At 42.7% G+C, this 23,016-nt stretch overlaps 1 protein-coding gene across 1 annotated transcript in view; it reads left to right on the top strand.

Moving 5' to 3' along the window:
* The window catches only part of sbf1 (SET binding factor 1), a 72,739-nt gene that overhangs the window by 19,547 nt on the left and 30,176 nt on the right, over positions 1-23,016 (top strand). The window contains exons 2-15 of the mRNA XM_031869839.1: positions 3,471-3,556; positions 5,668-5,805; positions 6,770-6,898; positions 7,487-7,597; positions 9,126-9,203; positions 12,613-12,651; positions 14,727-14,832; positions 15,261-15,393; positions 15,510-15,618; positions 17,114-17,227; positions 21,923-22,000; positions 22,312-22,425; positions 22,545-22,673; positions 22,796-22,894. Of these exons, the coding sequence (XP_031725699.1) occupies positions 3,471-3,556; positions 5,668-5,805; positions 6,770-6,898; positions 7,487-7,597; positions 9,126-9,203; positions 12,613-12,651; positions 14,727-14,832; positions 15,261-15,393; positions 15,510-15,618; positions 17,114-17,227; positions 21,923-22,000; positions 22,312-22,425; positions 22,545-22,673; positions 22,796-22,894 (1,463 nt within the window). The remainder of the gene's footprint in view (positions 1-3,470; positions 3,557-5,667; positions 5,806-6,769; positions 6,899-7,486; positions 7,598-9,125; positions 9,204-12,612; positions 12,652-14,726; positions 14,833-15,260; positions 15,394-15,509; positions 15,619-17,113; positions 17,228-21,922; positions 22,001-22,311; positions 22,426-22,544; positions 22,674-22,795; positions 22,895-23,016) is intronic.

Raw genomic sequence — 23,016 nt, 5'->3', positions numbered from 1 at the left:
TTACCGCTGTAAGCGCCGACCCACGGTTGCGAATTAAGTGCGCTTCCATGGCAACTCCCACCTTCCAGTCCCCCCCAGGTTAAAACTGTCAGCACCTGTTAGCTTTGTCAGCACTGTTAGCTGCTCGCCATCTCTGTGTTCAGAGCCGTGTGCAGGCAGCAAATCCCAGCTGTATTGTAGCTGCTGCGGTAGTCGGCCAATCACGCGTCACCTTTAATTGAAGAAAGCTTGCGGTGATTGGCTGCGAGCAAAACCATACGCATTTTTTCTTTCTGGCCACAAAAAGGATCAAATTCAGGTATCGTTTGACCGGGGAAGTTTCAATACCTCTTAGAATCTTACTTAAACTTACTTCGGCCGATATCCTAAATGTATCGAGTACCGATACTAGTGGTGTAACGGACCGCTGTGGATCCGTACTGACCCCCCCCCCCCTCATGTGAACCGCAGATTAAAATTACACAGTTTAATGTTAACCATCACAGTGTGAAATAAAGTTTTACTGACAATGGTTATCCGCCAATATTTAGCAAAATATGCAATCAGGACATCATTTATGCTTTTCTATTCTCCGATCTCTGATAATATTACATTGTAAACAACCAATCAGTGTTCTGACTGGAGGAGAGCTGGTAACGTGGCTAATGGACAAGGCTAATGTTCAGTTCAATCAGGAGAGTGCAAAGTCTTTGGCGATTGGACTCCATCCTGAAGTAATATCAGCGAGGGTAGGGATACTGAGGTCCAATAGGCCTAATCCCCCTTGGAGTCCAGACACTGGTGGTGGTGGTGAAAGGAGTTGCTGCAATCTGATGAATCAGGAGCCTGACTGTGATGCTGACTAGAGGCGACTGGGGTGGAGGAGGGTCGCATCTGCTTAACGCAGAAATGACAACTGATAGCAGCAGAGAGGAGAACACTATTTAAAGTTTGACAGCAACAATATGATTAGTTTAAGGAAACCGTGTGCCGAATCTGGTTGGTTACTTAAAAGTGCACGCCCCCCAATCAGCTGATAGAGTAATTACAAGGAGAGGAGAGCCAGAGATTATCAGTGAGTGTCTTTTTGACTGAACTTGCGCTTGAGCTTCATTTACATTATGATGCGTTCAGGCTCTGTTCAGTGAAAAGGAGAATTGGGCTAAGGTAAATTATAACAATATGTGTTAACATGTAATCTCATAAAATGTAGTGTTGGTGTTAAACTTGAATAAATCCAGTTGTTTAAAGGAGATGTTTTTACAGCAACATAAAGAGATATTAGAGATGAATTATGACCTGTTTACACTATAGCTTATAATACATCATTAAAACTACTAATGACAAGATTTGAAAATACAATCTTTTGTTTCCTTATCATTTGAATTCTGTTTGTTTTTTGGAAGAAAAATAAATTATAAATTTCTATAACAAAGTGAAAGGATAACATTTAGAATTGTTGATGGCTTACAGACTTCTGACCGTTTGAAAAAAAATAGTCTGGAGCCTTGTAGACCAGCTGCTATAATCAAACAACAAGGGGATCTGTTTCTGCCAATATGGATCAACGATCAGTAATTAGTATGAACTAAAAAACGTGTTTAGGGATCTCTAAAACATATGTTTGCTCCCATTTTTCTTTGGTGCTGATCCGATCCGTGACTCTGAGTTTTATGATCCGTCCCACTAACCGATACCCAGCCCTATACAGAACTGAATCAGTGCACTTCATGGTATTCCCTCTGCATGGTGTCAGTACTTGTTTGTTGATGCCTGAGCACTAAATATCAGTCTCAAAGAAGGCAGCCAATCATCTCAAAGCAACAAGAAAATTAATCTCTTGTCTTTGATGACCTGATCTCAGAGCGCCGCTCCCACAAGCGTCCACATATCTCGGGTTCGCAAGGGAGCGAGGATGACTTGAGCATTTCCCTGTGTGTTTTGGGAGCTGGCCTACTTTCTGTTTGTGTATTGTCTCTGTGTGTCTGAGCTTCTGTTTTAGTTCCCTTGGTAAAAAGACTGTTATTTCTCTTGAGGCAGCAAACTGTCCAGGTTTTGTTAAATGCTGGTGAAAAGTTCTCTTTTTTATCAGCATGGGATAATATTTAGTTTTGTGCAGTTTCATGCTAGATTCACATCCTTTTGTATCGGGAGGATGAGTGTATTCTCTGTGCGGATGAATGCTGCCATTAAGCAGCCTGTAGGGCTTCAGATGGAGCGAAGCTGAAAGGCGGGCTTGTGGTGGTTACATAAGCGGGCCTTTGTCGTGTCATTGTGCCACTGTGATCAGCCAGGCCCTGGCCAACTGTGGAAATGGCCTCATTAACCAGCAGCAAAAAAAAAAAAGCATTATAACACGTCACACTACTGTTTAACAGGCAGATATGGACTCATTTAGAAGACCAGACTTTTCTAGGATTCAAAGAAAGGGGGGGCTAAGCCCCAAGGGGAGTGGCATGTTTGTGCGGGCAATTTTTTTTGGGGCCCATTTGGGGTATATCCATTGTTTCAGACAGTTCATAGATTGGTTCAATCAGAAAGAGTGTGATTCTGCTCTGTAGTTTTGCTTGCATTCAGTATATGATAACACAAGAGACAGAATTTCAGGGTCATAGTGAAATTTGACAACACAAATATGAACTTTTCTCAAATAAAGAGAGAAATAATTTTCCTGCTTGTAGAAGAAAGACGGATAAACTAGCTTTCATATCCGCATCACTCCCAAATCCTAATTCTTAAAGGGACCGCACACAATGGATGGAGAATGGACCTGACAGTGTCAACTTTATATTATTAAGTATGATGATAGGCTATTGGATTGTAATTTAAAGGGGGAGAAAACATACAAACCAGAACGCACGCACAGATGTAGCATGTTAGAGTTATAAATAACTTGTCCATGTGAGAAACAATAGTTTAATTTAATGACTTCACCGAAGAAAAAAAAATTGTTTTTGGTAACGACGCCCCTGATTGACAGGCAGATACCGGAGCCGTATAGGGCGTCTCTACCACAGCGTCACTGCTCTGCAGTCCAAATATTGTCAACGTTCACTGGCTGCAAAAAAATCCAAGATGGCGACGGCCAAAATTCCAAACTCGTGGAAACCGCTGCCCTCATTTTTAATGAATTAGTAATGACTGTGTAGAAATAGAAGCACTTTAGCAATTTACTGACGAACAGTTGGGTCGCCTCTGAAGTCCTGTCTTTATAGTGAAGCTGTCAACATAACACACTTGTCAGAGATGTATTCTTCCTCTTTTTATGGAGGCTACTTTTTTCTCCTGCATCCGGTCCAATCTCTGTGGCATGTTGTAGCAAAACACACGTTTTAACATGAATTCATAGTTTATTTGTATAACAACATACATTACAAAAAATATTCAAAAAAGAATGTGCGGATATGGTTTACAAACAACCTTCAAAGGAGTTTATTTAAGGATGTAAATAATGAGGACTGACCTGTGTTTGTCTCTCTCTGTCTCTGCAGCGGAGGGTGAAGGTCAAGGTCGCATTCTCCAGCGGTTTCCTGAGAAAGACTGGGAGGACAGCCCGTTCCCACAAGGCATAGAGCTGGTGAGTCAACACTTACAGACACACTGCAGTGTGGTTCAGTGGGTAGAACATGGCACTTAACCCTGTCTGGGTTAGGGGTTCAATTCCCTGGGCAGCTCAATGGTCTGGGCAAGACACTAACTGCAACTATTCCAGGTTGGGTTAGGGTTAGGGCTGATGCGTTCATCAGGCTCTGAACTGGGTGAGAGGTTTGTTTGTGGTGAAGCATCAGTTCTGTTGGAAGGTTTTAGCAGTTCTAAATCTTAACTGAAGCTTCTTTTTTTTTGAATGCCTATTATGAAACGGCTTTTTGTGTTTTTGTCGGATGTATATCCCCTCAGGGCTCAGGTTATTTATAGATTTAAAAAAGCACATTTTTGGTACACCAACAAGTGAGGAAACATTTGAACTTGAGATCCATCGTGGACCAATTTAACCCCGGCGGTCTGACAAGAGAACGAGCTGTGGATCCCAACGCACAAGGTTATCTAAGGATTGTAATGTCACTTTGTTGGTTCTTCTGGTTGATTGTCCAACAGAACTTGATTTAACAAACACTAGCAAGATTGCATAATATTTGGTATGGGTATGCATGGTCCTCTGAGGATGAATACTGTTTTTAATGACCCACTGCTCTTTCCTCCAATGCCACCGTTGAAGAAAACTTTTTTCACCACATAATATGTTCACACTTCAGTGCTCAAATCTGACTTATTGCTCGGATCCAATTTATATTATAATTATTTATATTGGTATATTGATGGTATATTGATTTTGGCTTTTTGTGGAACAATGTCTGGCCCTTCTGTACGGAGGTGTGTGTGTGTGTGTGTGGCTGTAGAGTCGGAGCCAGGAGTGGTGGGACTGCAACGTAAATGGCTTCACAGTGTGGAATTATGACGGACGTTGATCTAGAGTGACTTAAAAGTTGCAGGAATTCTAAAGATTTGGTCACTTTTACCTGCAATGTATACACAGCCTAAGAGTATCAAAATAACCAGTATGTTGCTTGTTTTGTCCAACGGTACTGTCTGGGTGTAATAGGCATTGTCTCTACAGGCCACTAGTGGGGCTTTAGACTTAAAACTTGAAGAATATATGATTTAAAAATATTTTATTCAGAAGAAACCAAAATAAATGCTATGTCATGTACAGTGGAGGATGGATCTTGAGGGGATCTAGAGATAGGAGACAGCCATTCAAATTCAACACACACACATTAATGTGTTTGATTTGAATGACCCAAAAATAGGGAATGCACACTCAAAAACAGAGCAGGACGTTGTGTTGGTTAGGGATGCTCTGATTGGTTGGATGGTTATTAATCTTCTTCAGTTTTTGCACGGAAACGTTTATACATTTTTCATTTTAGAAAAAAGGGGCGCTGGTTTCATATCGGTCCCCTGGGTATCTGAGTCTTTGAGGGGGGATGGGGAAGTGAGATTGCTGCATTCTTAATATTAATGCAAGTCAGCTGTCGGGCCTGTTGAATCAACACGGATTCACACGAATGTCGGCTGGACACCAGCGTATGCTCTCACTGAAACTAAAAATTGCTTTATAAAGTGTTTAGGTGTGGACTGACTTCAGATAAAAGCATGTGGGACATGTTTACACAGACCAGCTGCAGCCCAACTTCAGCTCAATTCATCAAGTCTGTGAGGCCACTTCATGAATAATGACCATTTATTATAAATGTCACATCTCAAGGAAGAAGACAGCTAATATTGACTTTCTGTTGTTTGCTCACCTCGGTCAAAAATGACATGGCTTGATTGCTCCATTTATATTTCTTGTTGTGCAACTAAATATTTGAAAAAGACATACCATAACTTCTTCAAACTAACTACGTTGTGATTAAAAAAACGATCGCAAAATAGACTTTCACGGCTATTCACATGGTTCGGTCAGAGCTGTGGTGATGTCATCGTGTTATTAAACCTTTTTTGTTGCGCTAATGATAGCCTAGCCTTGGATGAACATGTGACCTTACTGTCTGATATGTCGCCCAGGTACGCTAATCTTTCTGTTATTTCCATCACCATCTGATTCCAACCCGTCTCGGTTTCCCCCCTGGCCCCAATGCTGCCGTCACCTTCTCACCTCTCTAACCTGCGCCTCCTCCGCTCTAGTTCTGTCAGCCCAGCGGTTGGCAGCTGGTTCCCGAGCGTCAACCTGCCTCCTTCTTTGTAGCGGTTTTGACTGACATCAACTCGGACCGTCACTACTGTGCCTGCTTCACCTTCTGGGAGGGCCTGGACAACCCACAGGTGAGACCGACTCAGTTGAATCAGCACAATTTGTAGTATAAGGTGCAAAAAAATGTGTAATTAGAAGCTGTTCTATCAGGATGCAATCTTTTCATTGGAATTAATGATATTCAGTGTTAACTACAACCATCCTCCCATGAACACTGGCAATTGACCCTTCGCTAAGCTCTGCCCCTGGGATGCAGACTCGCCAATCATAGCGTAGCATCGGCCAGCAGCAGGGACCGACAACTAATCCAACTCTGCTCCGTACACTGGCATGCAATCGTTTCTGATTTTCCACTTAGAGTGGTCGGAAGACTAAAAAAGTGCGAAACAAGTAAGTCTATTTAGCATTTAAAGGAAATATCCAGGATGTCAAACTGATTCAGCAGAGCAGGTTAAAAAAATAAAGATAGAAGCTACAGACCACAGTGTAAAAGTGAACCACCACATCACCTGGAGATCCAGACAGAAGAAGATGAAATGAAGGAACAATACTGTTCCTGTAAGCCGGGTAGGTCTTTATTCACGGTTACAGTCATTAAAAAGCAAGAGCAACATGTGAATACATACAGTGTACCTTTAGCTGCTAGCGTAGCATAGAAGTGTTAACGCTAGTTAATGATGTGTTAATGTACTCTGCTAACGTTAGCTCCATAGGTTTTTATGGTTTTTAATTTTATGTAGAAATGTAACCATGACCAGCTCCAAATCCACTAAACCAGCCTGAACACGAAGAGAAGCTGAAACCATTTAATGAGTCTTTGGAGCAGAGTTCGGATCGTTGCTGGACCCTGGTCACAGCTGGCCGATGCTACGCTACGATTGGCCAGTCTGCGTTTGATAGGAGGGACTTAGTGAAGGGTCAACTGTCTTTGCTGGAACACACAGCCAGGAAGCACCCACTGTGGATCGAACCTGGGTCTCCATTGTCTCTTAGCCTGCTGTGAGTGCCGTTATATCGATGCTTCTCTTTCTCCAGCTGCAGAAGGCTGAGGCCAGCGAGGTGGATGAGGCGGACGAGGAGCTCGCTGTCGTGCAACCAGCTCAGGTCTTCGCCCCCAAGAGCCTGGTGCTGGTGTCCCGACTGGACTACACAGAGGTGTTCAGGGTACGACACACACAGACAGTCCCAAAACACACTCTCATTTCTGCATCAGTTGTGGGTTTGTGTGCCTTGACTAGAGTCGACAGTAGGGTTGGGCAATATGTTGAAATTGACCAACCGGCCACTGTCAGCCCAACAACAGGCGGTATATTAGCATAGGTGAGTGTGCAGCGGCCACGTTCCACAAGCTCTCTTATTTTATCTTTTTTCTATTATTGTTTTTTCTCTCTAACAAAGTGATATAATAATATTCTTCACCTTTTGTTCTCACTAAACAGAAAAACACAACCGTACGCCTTCGGAATTCAAAATGATCTTTCTCCGAACTAAGTCGGCTTGATCGTCTTTTTAAACCCTTAATTGACCGAGTTAGATGTGAAAATATTCTGTTCAATAATTAGTTAATTTTATAGAAACTGCATATAATGATAAACTGCTTTTTTATCGATTGTTTATTTTTTAAACATCTACAGCCATACCGACCGTCACTAATTTCCTTCTCTTTAATTCAAATATACTGTAAATATGAGGGCTTTCTGGCCCTGTGGCATGCTGTGATTGACCCTCGACCTCTGTGCCCTGATTAAACAGAACTGTTTGGGTCTGATCTACACCGTCCATGTAGATGGCCTTACTGTCCCCATGGAAACGGTGGTTGGAAATCTCCTCACTTGCGTCATACCTATCGCTGGAGGCTCCCAGGTAACTGCTGACCACTCATTACTTTCTCTCTCACACACACACACACACACACACCTGTACAGACCACGCTGCCCTACAAAGCCAAAGGTCAATGCTGACCGAGGACGATGATGAGCTGCGACACCATTCTTCCGTCTCATTTCTGCTGCTGTGTTGCTTTGCTGGATGGTATACACTCCTTATGTTTCCACACGCCTTGCTCAGCAGTGCAGTTTCTTGGCGCAGCCGGCTAGTGCAGCACCTCGATCAGCATGGGCCGCTGGTGGAGATAAACTTGCATCTGTGTTAGCTTGGTACAGCAAAAAAGGTATTAGCTGTGGTTTGGACCTTTTGTTTCCTTCATGCGTTTCTGTATGCAGACTGTGAATGTGCACATGCAGAAGTGCTTGTAACAGGACTGCCTGCCACATCTCTTTGTGCATGCATGAAGGAATAGTTCATGGATTACTAGTTGTATACAGCTCAGTGAACACTCTTTAGTGTTGCACAAACCTTCCATTTATAACCAGAAAAACCAAACAGTAGCATAGCTTAGATACCAACTCAATACTTGTAAACCAAGCTTCTGTTTGTGTTGTTGTAGACATCTTTGTATACTTATATTTTGTATACTTATACGTATACTTAGGTTATATGACTCAGTAGAGTTCTTCCATTACCGATAGCAGCACATGTTAAACTATCAACAGAGATGAGAAAGAAGCAAGATGGCTAACTCCTCAACTACTTCTATCTTTATATCTTTAAAAACCATTGCTGCTTCCTAAATCGCTGATTTCGCTGTAGAGATCTGCACATGCTCAGTACCGATCAGGCAGGTGCTAGCCGAGAGTGTTTCTTTAGCCAGAGCTAGCAAAATGTCAACAATTAGTTAATATTTTACATTGGAAAATCTGTCAAACTAGATCATAAAACCAAGTTCTGCAGCATGTATTTTCTGTACGGATTTGTTCATGTTTTACAAAGCGTGAAACGCGAGCCAGGCCATACAACAATGATAGCAATCATATTGCATCCATACAGGGTTAGTAGTCTTAGGTCTGCAGCTATCGATTATTATAGGAAAGAGTTACTCGAGGAATCGTGTATTTATATATAATATTTACTTGTGTTTGTAAACACACTGGTACCGGATCGGTATTGGGAAGTAAAAAATGGATTCGGAACATCTCTATAATTCAGCCAATGAGCACTGGTGTTTTTCCTTCATGCTGAAGTGACACAACATGCACCAGCAGCATTGTGGGTTACTTTAAACAACCTTTTGTTTGTTCAAAAAAACATTTTTGTGTTTGTCATTTCTCCCTCCCCCTTTCTTATTTCTGTCCTCTTTGTCTTATTTGATAAGAATCTTGTTTTGTTGTTTTTTGATCTCACCTCGAGACAATAGTGAACTAAATGTCCCTGTTACACGTATTCATGCGCATGGTGCAGATACATAAATGCACATCGGTTGAACTCCAGATGTTACAACCCCTGTGTGTCGTTTGTGTGCACCCTACTGTACACTGGTTCCTCTGCGTTACAGACAGATGAGTCCCCAGTTTGTAGTGTAGACAAGGTTCCTCAGGCCCTGGCCTGTGACTGGCTGCTGGCCTGTCTCCAGGTAACTCTCCCGCTCGGCAAGCTCCACCAATCAACGTTATTGATTCTGTTGATCCGACGGAGCGGAGTCGGTTTCTTTTCTTTAAGGAATGTGTTGCTTTCTCGCAGTCATTTCAAGTCATTGCATGATTGATGGCGCTTCTGCTTGTTTTCTGTGTTTTGTGATCAAATAGTTTCCACAGGATTATGTAAATCATTTCTTTCTTTGTTTTCATCTCTCGTATTTGTCATGAACCTGATTTGTTGCTGCTATTTTAGCACACTGATTGTTTTCAAATCAATTCCTCACTCTCTAAAACACACACACACACACACACACACAAACGTGTACACACACACACACACACACAAACCCATTGCTGTGCAGGTTGTTGTTCGGTTGCCGGGGTGACCATATGGCACGGCAGATGGCTTCCTACCGGGCAGCACTTCGTCTGTATGAGAGAATCTGATCTAATCAGTATTAACGCACATACAGACCCAAACAGCAGAGGCTAACGCGCTGGCTCGCCTCACACACACACACACACACATCTGAAAACACTCATCAGTGCACAGGCAGTCTTGTTCAAACAAACACGCACACATACATATATATGCAACCAGCACAAGACGGGAGTTTGTAGTGCGTCTTTCCGTCCAAGCACAAACTGTCCTGTTCCTCCGACTCAAGAGGAGGAACAGGACAGTTAGAAAAGAGTGACACACACACACACACACACATTCCTAGAACTGTGTGATCCCACAGGGCTTTTCAATCGGCCCGGCTGAATGTCTGTCATTACCGTAGAGTCTGTGTGTTCACGTCAACCTCTCCCAAACGCACACAACAGAATCACTCCAGCAGCGTGACACCCGCCATCAGACATACTGCCGTGGCGTCACAAGACACTCTTCTAACCTTCTGCAAAGCCTGTGTGGGACTTGTATTTATGTATCTGTGAAGATATAGAACATTACAGCCTGTAATGTTTGTGCCCATTTTGTTAACGTTGTATGATGAGTCTTCCTGTTCTTCCTGCGCGATCAGCCACACACATTTAGTTTAGTTCAAAACACTTTCTTCTTCCAGGTTGCACATTCTTCAAACGATCGGGTCCGTCCGCAAGACGACAAGCAAATAACTTCTAAAATTGCTTGTTTTCTGAATGGAGTTCGGGTTAACCAGATAAATCCAGCAACCTCAACGTTTTGGAAACAGTTTAAATTTCATTAATATGACATTTTGATCTTCTCCTGAAATGCGATCGTCCAATCATAGCTTAGCAATGGTAACTAGGAATGGCAGGTCTGTCAAGCTGTGTACATGGGACAAGCAATACTCCCTAAATAACAAGTTTGGATGTTCTTTTTCTTACCTTCTCCAAACCTCAAAATGTAAGAGTAAAGGTATATGGAATGGCTTAAACGGTGTGATTATAAGCTGCAAATGTTAGCATGTCCGCCTATGTACAGTAGTGACTCAGCATTACTTCCAAGGCCAAGTAGTAGAATATTCTACATTTTTCTCAAGTCGCAGTGTCATCTTAAAAATGCACTTTAGTTCGTCCTCATCCTAAAAGCCTGTTTTCTTAGCCTAGTAATGGGGCTGGCTTTCACTGAGTGAATATGCTCTTTTTTTTTTTATATGTAGTAAACCGTCTACATTTATCTTAATAAAATAAACACAGCAGGACGTTACATCACTCCAGTCGTTTATGAATAGTTTACACAACCCCAAATGTGAGGTGAACTTCAGGCTGTTGGCCTGATGTGAGAAACGGTGAAAGGTAGAGCAGCAGGTGGCCTTGTGGTGAGGAAGACCGTCCTTCACACAGACATGTCAAAGTGCTGAGTTCTGGTGCACCCTTTCGCATCAAGTCCCCTTTCGCAACACCGTGAATCTGCACGGCACACGACCCTGACCTATGACCTTTGTTTGTGTGTTTATGTGTGTGGTAGTGTTAGTCCTGTTTCCCCGTGGAAGGAAGTCAAGTGCTCTTCTTACTGCCCATCAGTGATGGAGCTGTTACAGGACAGAGGGAATTCCAATCTCGGTTTCTGGACACTGTCTGTCCCGCTGCCAAGTGCTCTGACCGACAGGGTTTGATTTAGGAATAACACATTAGAGTTTAAAGGCAGAACTGAGAGCAAAAAAACACTTCAAACTGAAAGCTGCACAAGTTGTTTGCTTGAGGTCGTTGCCACTTTCTGTCACATGACAAGAACACACGTCATTTCTCACGTAGCCTGTACAACTCCAGTTTAACCCCGTCGCCTCCTATCATTGCAGTGTGAGAGGTGATTTCAGCTGTTTCCAGCATAGACTGTTTATAAGAAGTGGACGTAGTCATTGTGGCGTCAACCGGATTTTCGCTGTCGCCATCTTGGAATACGCCCGTGGCCGTGTTGGTTCTTTTTGCAGCCAATGAACGGAATGTTACCATATTTGGAATGTGGGGAGTAACGTAGAGACGCCATATACGGCTGTCTAGGAGTAGAGACCTGTCAATCACAGTAACCCCGCCCTAAAGCATACCCTTCTTTATGGTCTGTTTGACTCTAAATGGACCATCATTTACTAAATGAACATCATGCTGTATTGAAGAAGACTTGAAACTAGAGATTGAGACCTCATAGACTTCTTATACAACCAGAGGAGTCGCCCCCTGCTGGTCAGTAAAGAGAAAGTTGCCGCCTGGTTTCCAGTATCAGTTTGAGCTCCTATTACATCACACGGTGTCGGAAAAGCCAAACAGGTATTTTCAGTTTCAGCTGTACAAATTCAGCGCTGTGTAACTGACTAGTAAATATGGTGAATGCCACCGGTGTGCAAATGAGAATTATATAATGGCCCAATTAACATCCAAATACTACTCGTCCTGCCCCGTGTGTCCTATATGGAAGTCTTGCTTTCAGAGATCTAGTAAATAGAAAATCATTGAACAGCGTCAGCATTAAAGACCTGCTGAAGTCAAGGAATGGGAACAAATAATGAGTGCTGCTAATGCAGCGTCACTAGAGGGTCGTCTTGTCACTGACATACAGAAGAAGTGCATGTACAATCCAGCAGTGAAGAATTAATTGCACATGACTCTGGACCACTCAGAAATGTTAGCAGAATGACACGATGGATCATCTTTTAAATGGTGGCTGTGCTTTGTTTTGAATGCGTGTCTCATGTTACACTCATTCTATATTTTTTACCACATCCATCATCTTGCAGTTCACCATGTTCAGGACGTTATTGTTTGTGCAGCTTCCTTTTGTTTTCGTCGTGCTGAGTCATCACTGTCATGTTGTTAAGTTTGGGCATCCTTTGCCTTCACTCCTGTTGGTTCTAACCGGTGTCTTATCCTTCGGGGGGGGGGGGGGTGTGTGTGTGTGTGTGTGTGTGTCTCTCTCTATCTCTCTGCCGGGTGCTTGTGTAGCCGGGCCAGGAGGAGAGAGAGGAGAGAAAGGAGAGTTTGGTACGCCAGCCCGACTTCATTCCCCCCCCCCCCCCCCCCGTCCCGACACCAATCAGCTCTGAGCTTTCTTGGCTTCCTGTGCTCCTCCCATTCCCCTCAGCCAATCCATGCACACCTCCTGCTGCAGGAGACCCAATTCAAATGCTTTGATACACGCTCAATGTGTGACCGACAACTGATCATTCACTTCATAATACGTCTTATACAATCCCTGCTTATAAATGCCAAATTTAAGTAAAGTGTTGCTTTCAGTTAGTTTAAGATGCTACATCAGAGCCATGCAGAGTAGTCTCTCTGGCCATGCAGGTTAACAAGTGAACATATCCGCCTCTTAAGCCAAACCATGAATTGGAACGCACCTGATGATCAGATGTTGGGTAACAGCTCACCTGTGGATGCTGACGCTATTGTTGCTGCTGTAGAGAGCATGAAATAATGCTGCACTTTTCCCTCCCAGTCGCACACAGCCACACACTGACCGGGTCCATTAGAAACACTTCAGGTGAAGCTTTTCCTTTTTTTTTCAGAAACGGATTGCATGTCCAACTGGTTTGTGAACCCTGAAAGCCCTCTGGCAAGATTAAGATTAAAAACTGATCCATTTTCTAAGTCTGATCTGAATTGTTTTCCCCGTGTTTATGACTTTAAAAAAGGTGAGGAAACATCTTTTACAGTATTCTTTCTAAATTCCGTCGATTATTATTATTTTTTTCCATCTGTGAAACGGGTGAAAATAAAAGTTTTGCCAGGATATCATGTTGGCCACAAGAGGCTGAAGTGCACCCCTATATTTTAAATCCAGCTCAAAGCACTCACGTTTTCATCCAGGTCAGTTTTAAGTTCTCCATGCTCTCTAAACACAAGGTAAATATATTGTGTGTTAGCAAGTTATGTGACCAAGTTATGTCTGTATCAAGTCAAAGAATGATTCATTTAAATGGCATAGCTCTAATTCAACCAGCAATAATCTTATATTGTACTTTACAGCAAACAAAGGCTCTAAAAGTAAAAACAATGAAGCTGAATAGCAGAATCCACTACTTAATGTAGGAAGCATGATTATAGGGCAGCGCTGCACTTCAGCCTCTTGTGGCCGAAATAGTTACTACAACAACAAACGCTTCAAATAATCACAACAGCAAAATGATATTTCACCTGTCAAAGCTTTTGTTTTTTTCACCTGTTTTTACAGATGAAAAAAGAATCCTGTCAAAACTTTTTTTCCACCTGTTCTGAAGTCATAAGCACAGGACAGAAAACAATTTAGATCAAACTCTGGATTTTTTTTTGGTAATGCTCAGTTGTGCTGTATTATTGTGCTCATACTGGATCGATTTATATTCTCGCCATCTAAATCATCCTCATTTCCATTCCCGGATATGCTAGTTATCCAAACCACACACAAATAAATATTTATTGTCTTTGTCTGGAACAAAGTAGACGTGCAGCTCTTCAAAGGCAGTTTGGTTATCTGTAATGGAGGATGTGGTTATTAGGCACAGAGTGTAGTGCCAATCAGAGATCCAGACTTGAGCAGAATTAAAAAAAAAAAAAAAAGAAGCTTCGTTTTACAACGCCGGCCAGATCAGATAAGTGTTTCCAGCATGTTAAACGTTGAAGGGGGTTAATTTTATCCCAGGACTCGCTTCACGGCCCTAAATGAATCATCCATACAGATTGGCCCCGGTCTACCTCCTTCCCGCTTGTGCTTTCCATAGGCTGCTGGGGAAAATCGCCCGCGCATGACAGCTGCCACGTCGCTTTGGATTTCTCTCTCCCATAAAATCCCATTTGACACGTTGGTGCTGAAGTTTTTTTTTTTTTTTTGCAGTAAAGTCGTTGGCATGGAGCCCTTCCCGGCGCCATTCACGTCCCGATCGGCTGGAATGACTTGCATTTTATTTGTGATGTACCTGCTAAGCCTTTCTGGGATCCTCCATCTCTCTGTTGCTGACTCACGCTGCGCATCCGACACGCACAAACTGATTAAAACCCAGATCTTCTGATTAACACTGTGCGTTCTTTGGTCTTCTAAATCCTTCTTTTCTCTCTTCTCTCTCTCTCTTAATCTATAGAGGACCATAACGTTAGGTGCTGGTGACCGGCAAGTCATCCAGACTCCCATCGATGACGCGCTTCCTGTCAGTGGCAGCAGCGTGGCCCAGCTCTTCAGACAGCTTGGTACGGTGGCTTATAAATATGTAGTTAACTCCAAATAGTTATTTTTCAGATGTTAACTTGGTGATTATAACTCCTGTTTTGCTAAAGGCAGTGTTAAGTTAGTCATTCTAGTGAATGTCAGGTTTTGAAATGATAGACGGGTCTATAATTGTGTAAAATGTTTTATATTTATTTTTCTGCTATTAAAAAACAAACAAACTGGAAATAATCAAATACATTATTTATTATTTAAAAGAATTTCCAGAACTGCATAGAAAGCCTGTTAGTTGCCCAATCGGTAATCGAGGGATTAAAAAACCCTAAATGTTGTTTCAGACTTTTCCGATGATTAGTTTAACCGAGTTACTGCTGGTCCAACATACGAGTATGAATGTGGTTTGTGTCCTGGACTCGGTGTGACGCCTCGTCCGTGCCCTCTCCCCCCTCAGGTATAGTCAACGTGTTGTATCTGTTCTGTGCCGCCCTGACGGAACACAAGATCCTGTTCCTGTCCAGCAGCTACCAGAGACTAACGGACGCCTGCCGCGGACTGCTGGCCATCATGTTCCCCCTAGAATACAGGTGGGGTTCCACTCCTCTGTCTCTCCACACCGTCTTTAGATGTTTCTCTGGGTGCTCTTTGTCTCAGGACACATGTCAGATGTGCTGAATCTCATTCCTGTTTGTGTCCCTCTCAGCTTCACCTACGTTCCCATCCTGACGGGGAAACTGCTGGAGGTCCTGAGCACCCCCACCCCCTTCATCATCGGTGTCAATTCATTCTTCCGCTCGGAGACACAAGAGCTGGTGAGTTCCCATCACTGCAGTACGATTGGACCAGCGTCGCAGTGCTGCTGTATATTTGGAAACTATACTGGAGTATGTTGTCTCCAAACAACAGCACCTCTGATTTGACACTTCTTCTTTTGATATTCAATCTGGAAGATTTCCTGATGAAGGCCTACATCATCAATTCATATTCAAAGAGGTCCAGTTACTATCAAATACAATCAACAACGTGCATTTCTCTATCATTTCAACTAATATGTAAAGTAGGATACTTGTAACATAGACACACATATAACACAGACACATTTAACTTATCTGGAAAAAAAGCTGTCTTAACTATGAATTAAACTAGTCCAATTAACTCATGGCCTACATGTCAAGTTCAATAAAGCAAGACAGAATATTCTGAATAAAATAAATGAAAAAAACAGACATTTTCCCATTTTGGCCCTTTTTACATCTTTTTTTTCTACTTTCTGTCCTTTCAGTAGTTTGTATCTTGAATATAGTCAGCACCATTCTCATGTACATGTGTCGGTGCTCACAAGTTAAAGATGCAGCCGTTGGTAAAAAAATAAAAAGCTGAAGATTATTATATATTCTCCGAAATTTATCAGAAATTGGTCACGGGTCTGGACCGTGCGCCGCCTTCACCTGATGTCTGTCCCTTATTGTCCCATTACAACGTCGGCAACGCGCTCAGAAAGAGAAATGAAGCAGCGTTTGAGCAGAAAACCACCCGCGGGGCAGTCGGAAGCTGCAGGAAATGTCGGCACCACACAGCCAGCTGGAAAACAAAATGACACAGAAACTACACACTGAACCCACTTCATCAACAATAGACAAACAACCAGCGTCATTTAAATACCCAGCATGCACTGTGTGAAAGATAGACTAGTGGGAACACCTGCTGCCAGTTTTCAGCTGTTGGGAATAAACGTGATTTTAATAAAATGCAATATTGGTAGTTGAACAAACTTGCTCCCAAAAAAGGGACTGGAATGATCTACTATATACTTACATAATACCTGGAGCTATGTGATTACAATGGAGAGAATGTTTCACGTAAACTCTCACTGACCCATTAAGCAGTACTTCATTCATCTTTTAATAAACCGCTGCTCCTGCCTTACCTTAATAGACTCTTTACAGACTGCGCCAAGATAAATGATACCAAAATATACAAGACTATAATTATGAAGGCTCGATGAAGGTGTAATGAACCCTCCCGTTAGAGATGGAGCCGTTGTCTCCCATCACAAGGAGACTCAGTGTTTTGTACAGTAGTCGCATGTCTTTTTATTCAGTGTGCGAGCGGTCAGAGGTTATCGTTGGGGCAGCCTCTCCCCGCCGTCTGCTCTGAAATCTGACTGTGTTTTGTTGCTTGATAACGAGCGTCCTGTAATGAGCAGCCGCCGACAGAGACCACTTTGTTCGTGTATCGTCCGTCACGCTGCGCTGTTATCAACAGTCTGGGAGGCAGAGGTGAAAAGTGTATTTTGTATGTTTTCAGTTGGATGTGATCATCGCCGACCTGGACGGAGGCACCGTCACCATCCCCGAGTGCGTCCACATCTCCCTGCTGCCCGAGCCTATGCTCCAGCAGACCCAGACCGTGCTCTCCATGGTAAGAGCTGCAGCCCAAAACTCTGAACACACACACACACACACACACACATACACCTATGATTGGTGAGCCCTGGGAAATCTCATTAACATCCAGTGGGTGGTTTCTACCAAGGAAAAGGATTGGTTTTACCTCCTTCTTCTTGAGATGACTTTATTTTAGGTTGAGTTTAGATTTTTGGTGAAGAGAAGTTTTTACAGTTTTGTTTTACAAGTTTGAAGTGGTGGATTTGATTTCTGTTTAATTTCAACACGTACAGAAAAAGTCTTGTGCAACTTTTGGAAGCTTGTAAAATTTAGAAAAGAAAAAACGAAAAACATCACACATATTCTCCATCTCTGAAAATGAAATTGGGTGAGCAACTTTAATAAAGTGTGCTTTCTCTACTCTGTTTTTAGTTTGCACTTTAGTTACCTTTTAGTTGAAGCTTGGTGCTATGATGCAACCAACTCACCTGATCACCCTCACACACACACACACACACACACACTAACATACACACAATAAAGAATTTCCTATCAAGTACTATTCCTGCACATTCACACGCATCAAATATTGCCAGCTCATATCAAGCATGCAGCTTCAGCCCCTTCCAGTATTCCAGAGCCAGCCCATTCTGAGAAATGCTTTTTTTTTTATCTGTGTGAAAACAAATGATTTCCCAGCTTCCTCATTATCTTATTTGTACACGGATTTCTTTCCTGCTTCCCTATTGTTGCTTCTGTTGACTGTGCATGTGTCATCACAGATGTGTGATGACACCGTACAGCAGTGCACCTGTTGTCTCAGCTATGCGGCTCACAATAGAGCTGCTGCTGGAAATCGCTCTCAGTTTATGATCAATTTACTAGATACACTGTAGATTGTTTTTACATGTGAATACAATCATAACTGAGTCAGGAATAATGGGTTAACACAATATATTGTTCTGCTTGTCTGGCGCTTGGTCATGTTTGATTTAATGTCTCAGTTTTTAGTGCTGCTGAGCAAACTAGTAATGGTGACACTGTTTGTTTTACAGAATTTTACAGCGCTCATAAAAAAGCATTCACTCCCCGCAGCTTTTTCACATTTGATTATTTTACTGCATTGATGTGCAGCGAATGTAATTTAGATTTTACGACACCGATTACCAGAAAACAAGACTAAGAGACTCTGTGAGGCTGCGCTTCAGCTAAATGCTCGCTGACATCCATTAAGAGATATTTCAGTCTGGACCAAAGTGCTGGACTTACCGACTGAAGCTAGCATGCTGCTAACATGCCGCTAACGTGGCTAAAAACCACTGTTTTAATGTCGAGGTGAAAACAGATCTCCACAAACTGACTGCAAGACAACAACCGCAAACATAAAGCCCAAACTACACAGGAGCGGATTAGAAACATGTGGATGTCCAGGACGTTTGTTGTTCACTTACTGTCTCCTGCTCATGCAGCTTAACGGCACTCTGTAAGCTGTTTAGCAAAGAAAAATGAAAAATCTCAGTGTCCTATTTGTGTAGAGCTAATACGGACTCTCTGAGACTCAGTACGCCTGCCTCTAATAAAGGTTGTCTTCAGGGGGTTCATCTTCTCTCTTTTATATTTAGAGACATTTTTAAAAGGGTTTGCATTTTTTGCCATTAGTCTATCTTTTTATCCGTGTAAAAAAAGTCAATATTGTAAAACATGAAACCATTAGAGCTAAAACCAACTTCTTAAAAATAAATCCAAACAATATAAATCCCTCTCTCTATGAGGTGGATGGCTTCCAGCTATACACTCGGTCGTGGGTGTGTTACGATGCCGAGTCGTCTCTTCCTGGAGAGTGTGGTTTGTTTGTTTGCAGTCACGTTTAAAAGCCGATGATTCACTTTATTAGATTACTGTCTCTGTGTCTCTCTGTACTCTTGAATTTTTTAAAGTACATGTTCCTAATTGTATTGAATGTTTCGCATTTTAAGAGGAAGTGCATCTCTGTCTCAGACTCACCTGTCCACAGTGACTACATATTCTGTTTTCTCTTGGTTGCCATGATGTTTAGTGTCTTCCTTTAGATCTCCAGTTTGTGGTCACTGAGCCTGTACTTGGTGAGGATCTGTCTCTGCTTTCTATCTCTGGCAGTAGAGAGATATTCTGACTATTCATCAGATAACATTCTAATCTATTTTGGCTTTTAGTTTCTTCTTTCCAGTGTTCCAGATCGGTTTCTTTACATCTCGTTATGATGTGTTTTACTCTGATTGGTGTTTGGAGAGCAGTGTTGTTGTGAGACTGGTCCCAGTGTGTCTGAGAGGAGGGGGTTAGTCTCAGCACCAGCTGACATAGGGGCCTCTTCTCCGGGCTCAGCTCTTGGGTTTGGAGGGCTTTGGAGTAGAGGGTGTCTGGATTTAAGGTGATTGAAGAATGTGAGTGCTCTCTTTTGAATGTTAATGATCAGTGGGTATCTAGTTCTGCTCTACATGCATCTGTTGGTGTGTTTCTGTGTAAAATGTATCTGCAAAATTCTGCGTGTAGAGATTCTGTTGGATGTTTGTCCAGCGGGTATAACTATGATGTCTGAGTGGACCCCATACTTCACTACCATACAGCGCAATGGGCTGGATGACACTGTTAAATGTTGTAAGCCTGATTTTAATTGGGATTTGAAAATTATAAAATGTTCTCTTAATTGCATTTAGAGCTCTTGGAGCTTTTTCTTTTAGTGCATCCACTGCCATGTTGAAACTCCCTGATGCGGTTATGGTTATACCAAGGTATAACCATACTATGTTCAATCATGTTATTATTTATAGTGAGCTGGTATTTGTTTTCCTGACATCTCAGGCGTTTTTGAAAAATCCTGACATTAGTTTTCTTCATATTTACTGCCAGGGCCCAGTTGTGACTGAACTGTTCTACTCTGTCCAGCTGTTGCTGTAGTCCTTGTTCAGTAGGAGACAGTAGAACCAGGTCATCGGCATAAAACAGACACTTCACCTCTCTATCTAGGAGGGGGAGCCCAGTAACAGCACATTGATCCAACTCAACAGCAAGTTAATTTATATATATATTCAATAAAGTCGCAACCCTGACGAACACCTCTTTTCTGGGTGAAGAATTCAGTTTGTTTGTCTCCAATTTTAACAGCACACCTATTTTCCAAATGCATTGATTTAACCAGATCATACATTTTGCCCCCTATCCCACACTGTAGAAGTCTGTAATAGAGCTCTTCATGCCAAATAGAGTCCAAAGCTTTCTTGAAATCAATAAAACAAGCAAATATTTTACCATGTTTTGTTTGGTGGACATGTTTGTTAATTAAAGTGTTAATGGTATATACATGGTCGGTGGTGCGGTGTTTTGGGAGGAAGCCAATTCGATTTTTACTCAAGATGGAGTGTTCGTCAAGGAAATGTAGTGTTCTTTTAGTTAGAATACAGAATCATTTACCTAGACAACCGCTGACACAGATCCACTCGCTCTCTCTCTGTGTGTGTTGTTTTTAATTTCATCAACCACTGTCATCACATGGAGAGATGACAGTTAGAGTCACACCTGTGATTTAGGTGCTCATGGAATAGAATAGAACAGATAGATCTGTAAACCCAGTTTTAACTACCGTCCCATTAAAACTATTGTGTACAATCCCAATAGCAGCTTATTTTGTTGCTGCCACCGGCTGTGTGTCAAAGTGTCCTTAAGCAAGACACTGAACCTGGACGCACTGACCGGGGCCTCCGCTACATGCCTAAGATGACTCGGCTCAACAATACATTCATCTAATGAAAGAGGGATTTCATTGTGAAACCTCGGGATCGTCCCACGTGTTTTTGTGTTGTGGAGAGTTCCTGTGACCGGCTGCTCTCGTGTGCTCCGTGACTTCTAACCCGGAGACTCTTGACTGTTGCGGTCCTTGCTCTGCATGGATGGAATGAGAGCTGGAAACAAGTGGAAAAGGAGTTCACCCGGTCACGGACCTGTGTGTACAGACACCAACACAGACTTCTACAAACCCGAAAAGTATCAGCCAAGTTCGAGTAGCACGGGCTTTATTTGTAGAAGGTAGAAGCTGTTTTGGTTGAAGGTCGTTGGAGACTCGATGCTGCAGATTGTTGGGCAGCAACCATGAGTCGGGGCTTAGCTGCTGTGCTCTCCTATCACTTAGCTGATTTGGTTTTCATGCAGTGGCCTAAGACCACAGGTTGTTTCCAAGGTAGTGTTCTGGATATGTTCCCGCTGGTAGTGACCCTCTCCAAATGGTTTCGTTTTCCGTAGAGCTAGACATAAAAAAACTGAACTTTTCTTCAAGCTTTTGAGCAAAAACTGACCGTATTAAGACAAATTTCTACTAAAATGACTCGCGTAAAAGGCATTCAAAGGCACAAATAATAGTTTTTTATGAGCCTTATATTATTGTGTTCATTGGTGACCCATATGAATAGCCAGACCAGCAATTTTTTTCTTGGAAGAATATTTGTGTTTGTACTGAAAAGAATGGTAATAGTCGTAGTAGTAGACGGGTTCGTGCAGCAAAGTCAAGTTTTCTCCTAAAATGTGGCAAATGAAACCAAACTAAACTGTACGGTTGACAGGAAACGCGTATTCTGTGGATTACCACCATTTTTTTAATTCATCACACAGTGGTTTGATCCTGTCCTCGGCCATACCTGGTAGGTTTCTACTGGCCCGCTGGTCTACGTTACTGAGGTGTTTTTGTGTTTGTTGTGTGTAGGTTTTGGATCCAGAGCTGGAAATCGCTGATCAAGCCTTTCCCCCACTCTCCACGCAACCCTCTGCGCTCAAGATCCAGGTAAGAAAACCACTCTACTCTCACCAGCTTTGTTCAAAAAAACAATCCCAAAATATTTTTACATTTATATTGAGGTTTTAAAAAACCCTAAATCTGTACACTGCTGCTCTGAGAGGCCTAGTGTCTAACTAGCAGGGTAGATTTTACATTTCATTCTTGTTGCCATGAAGAGAGTGTTGAAAGGTCAAAAATGTAACTGGATTAAATCTGGGGGTCCAGGATTGTTTCCAGACCCCGTGTCCTGTTCAGTTCCTCGTTCCGTCATTCCTTCGGTTTGTTTGTGTGTACTTTAACTTGACTGTGTGTTCCAGGACAAGGAGATCCGGGGAGTCTTCCTGTGGCTGTTCGCTCGGCTCTTCCAGGGCTACCGCTGGTGCTTACACATCATCCGCATTCACCCAGAACCGGTGATCCGCTTCCATAAGGTCTGTAAAGAATACTGCACACCATTAACCCTTCCAACCAATCGCCTGTGTGTTCTAAAGAGAAAATAGCGCCTGTATGAGAGGTCGGTATCAGATTAGTGTGACGTGTGTTCCCGCAGGCTGCCTTCCTGGGTCAGAGGTCGCTGACGGAGGACGACTTCCTCATGAAGGTGTTGGACGGCATGGCGTTCGCAGGCTTCGTGTCAGAGCGAGGGCCTCCTTACAGAGCCACCGACATGTTCGATGATGTGAGTCTGTCAGCGCATTGTGCACAGCTAGACCTTTTTGTTTTTCTCCCGTTTGACTGAGGGTGATTGAACGCAACACGGCTCGGATATGAAGGATAACTTTTTTTGTCCCGTTTCCACAGCTGGTGGCCAATCACGTTGAGCGGATACGACAAGAGGAGGCCTGTCCGCACAAAGTCATGAACCACGTCAAGGAACTGGCTGAGCAGCTCTTCAAAAATGTATGTTCTCGCAGCAAACTGATGACAAATGGCATTTATCAATGAATACCCTTCACTTACCCCTTATTCTGCTGGTTTCCTGTTAGTCCTCCTTTTGTCTCATCAGTTTGCTCTTGTGATAC

The sequence above is a fragment of the Anarrhichthys ocellatus genome, unplaced genomic scaffold, assembly GCF_004355925.1.
Source record: "Anarrhichthys ocellatus isolate YVR2014 unplaced genomic scaffold, GSC_Weel_1.0 scaffold49, whole genome shotgun sequence".
Classification (NCBI taxonomy): Eukaryota; Metazoa; Chordata; class Actinopteri; order Perciformes; family Anarhichadidae; genus Anarrhichthys; species Anarrhichthys ocellatus.
Note: the sequence above shows the minus strand (reverse complement) of the source record. Positions and strands in the feature narration are given on the sequence as shown.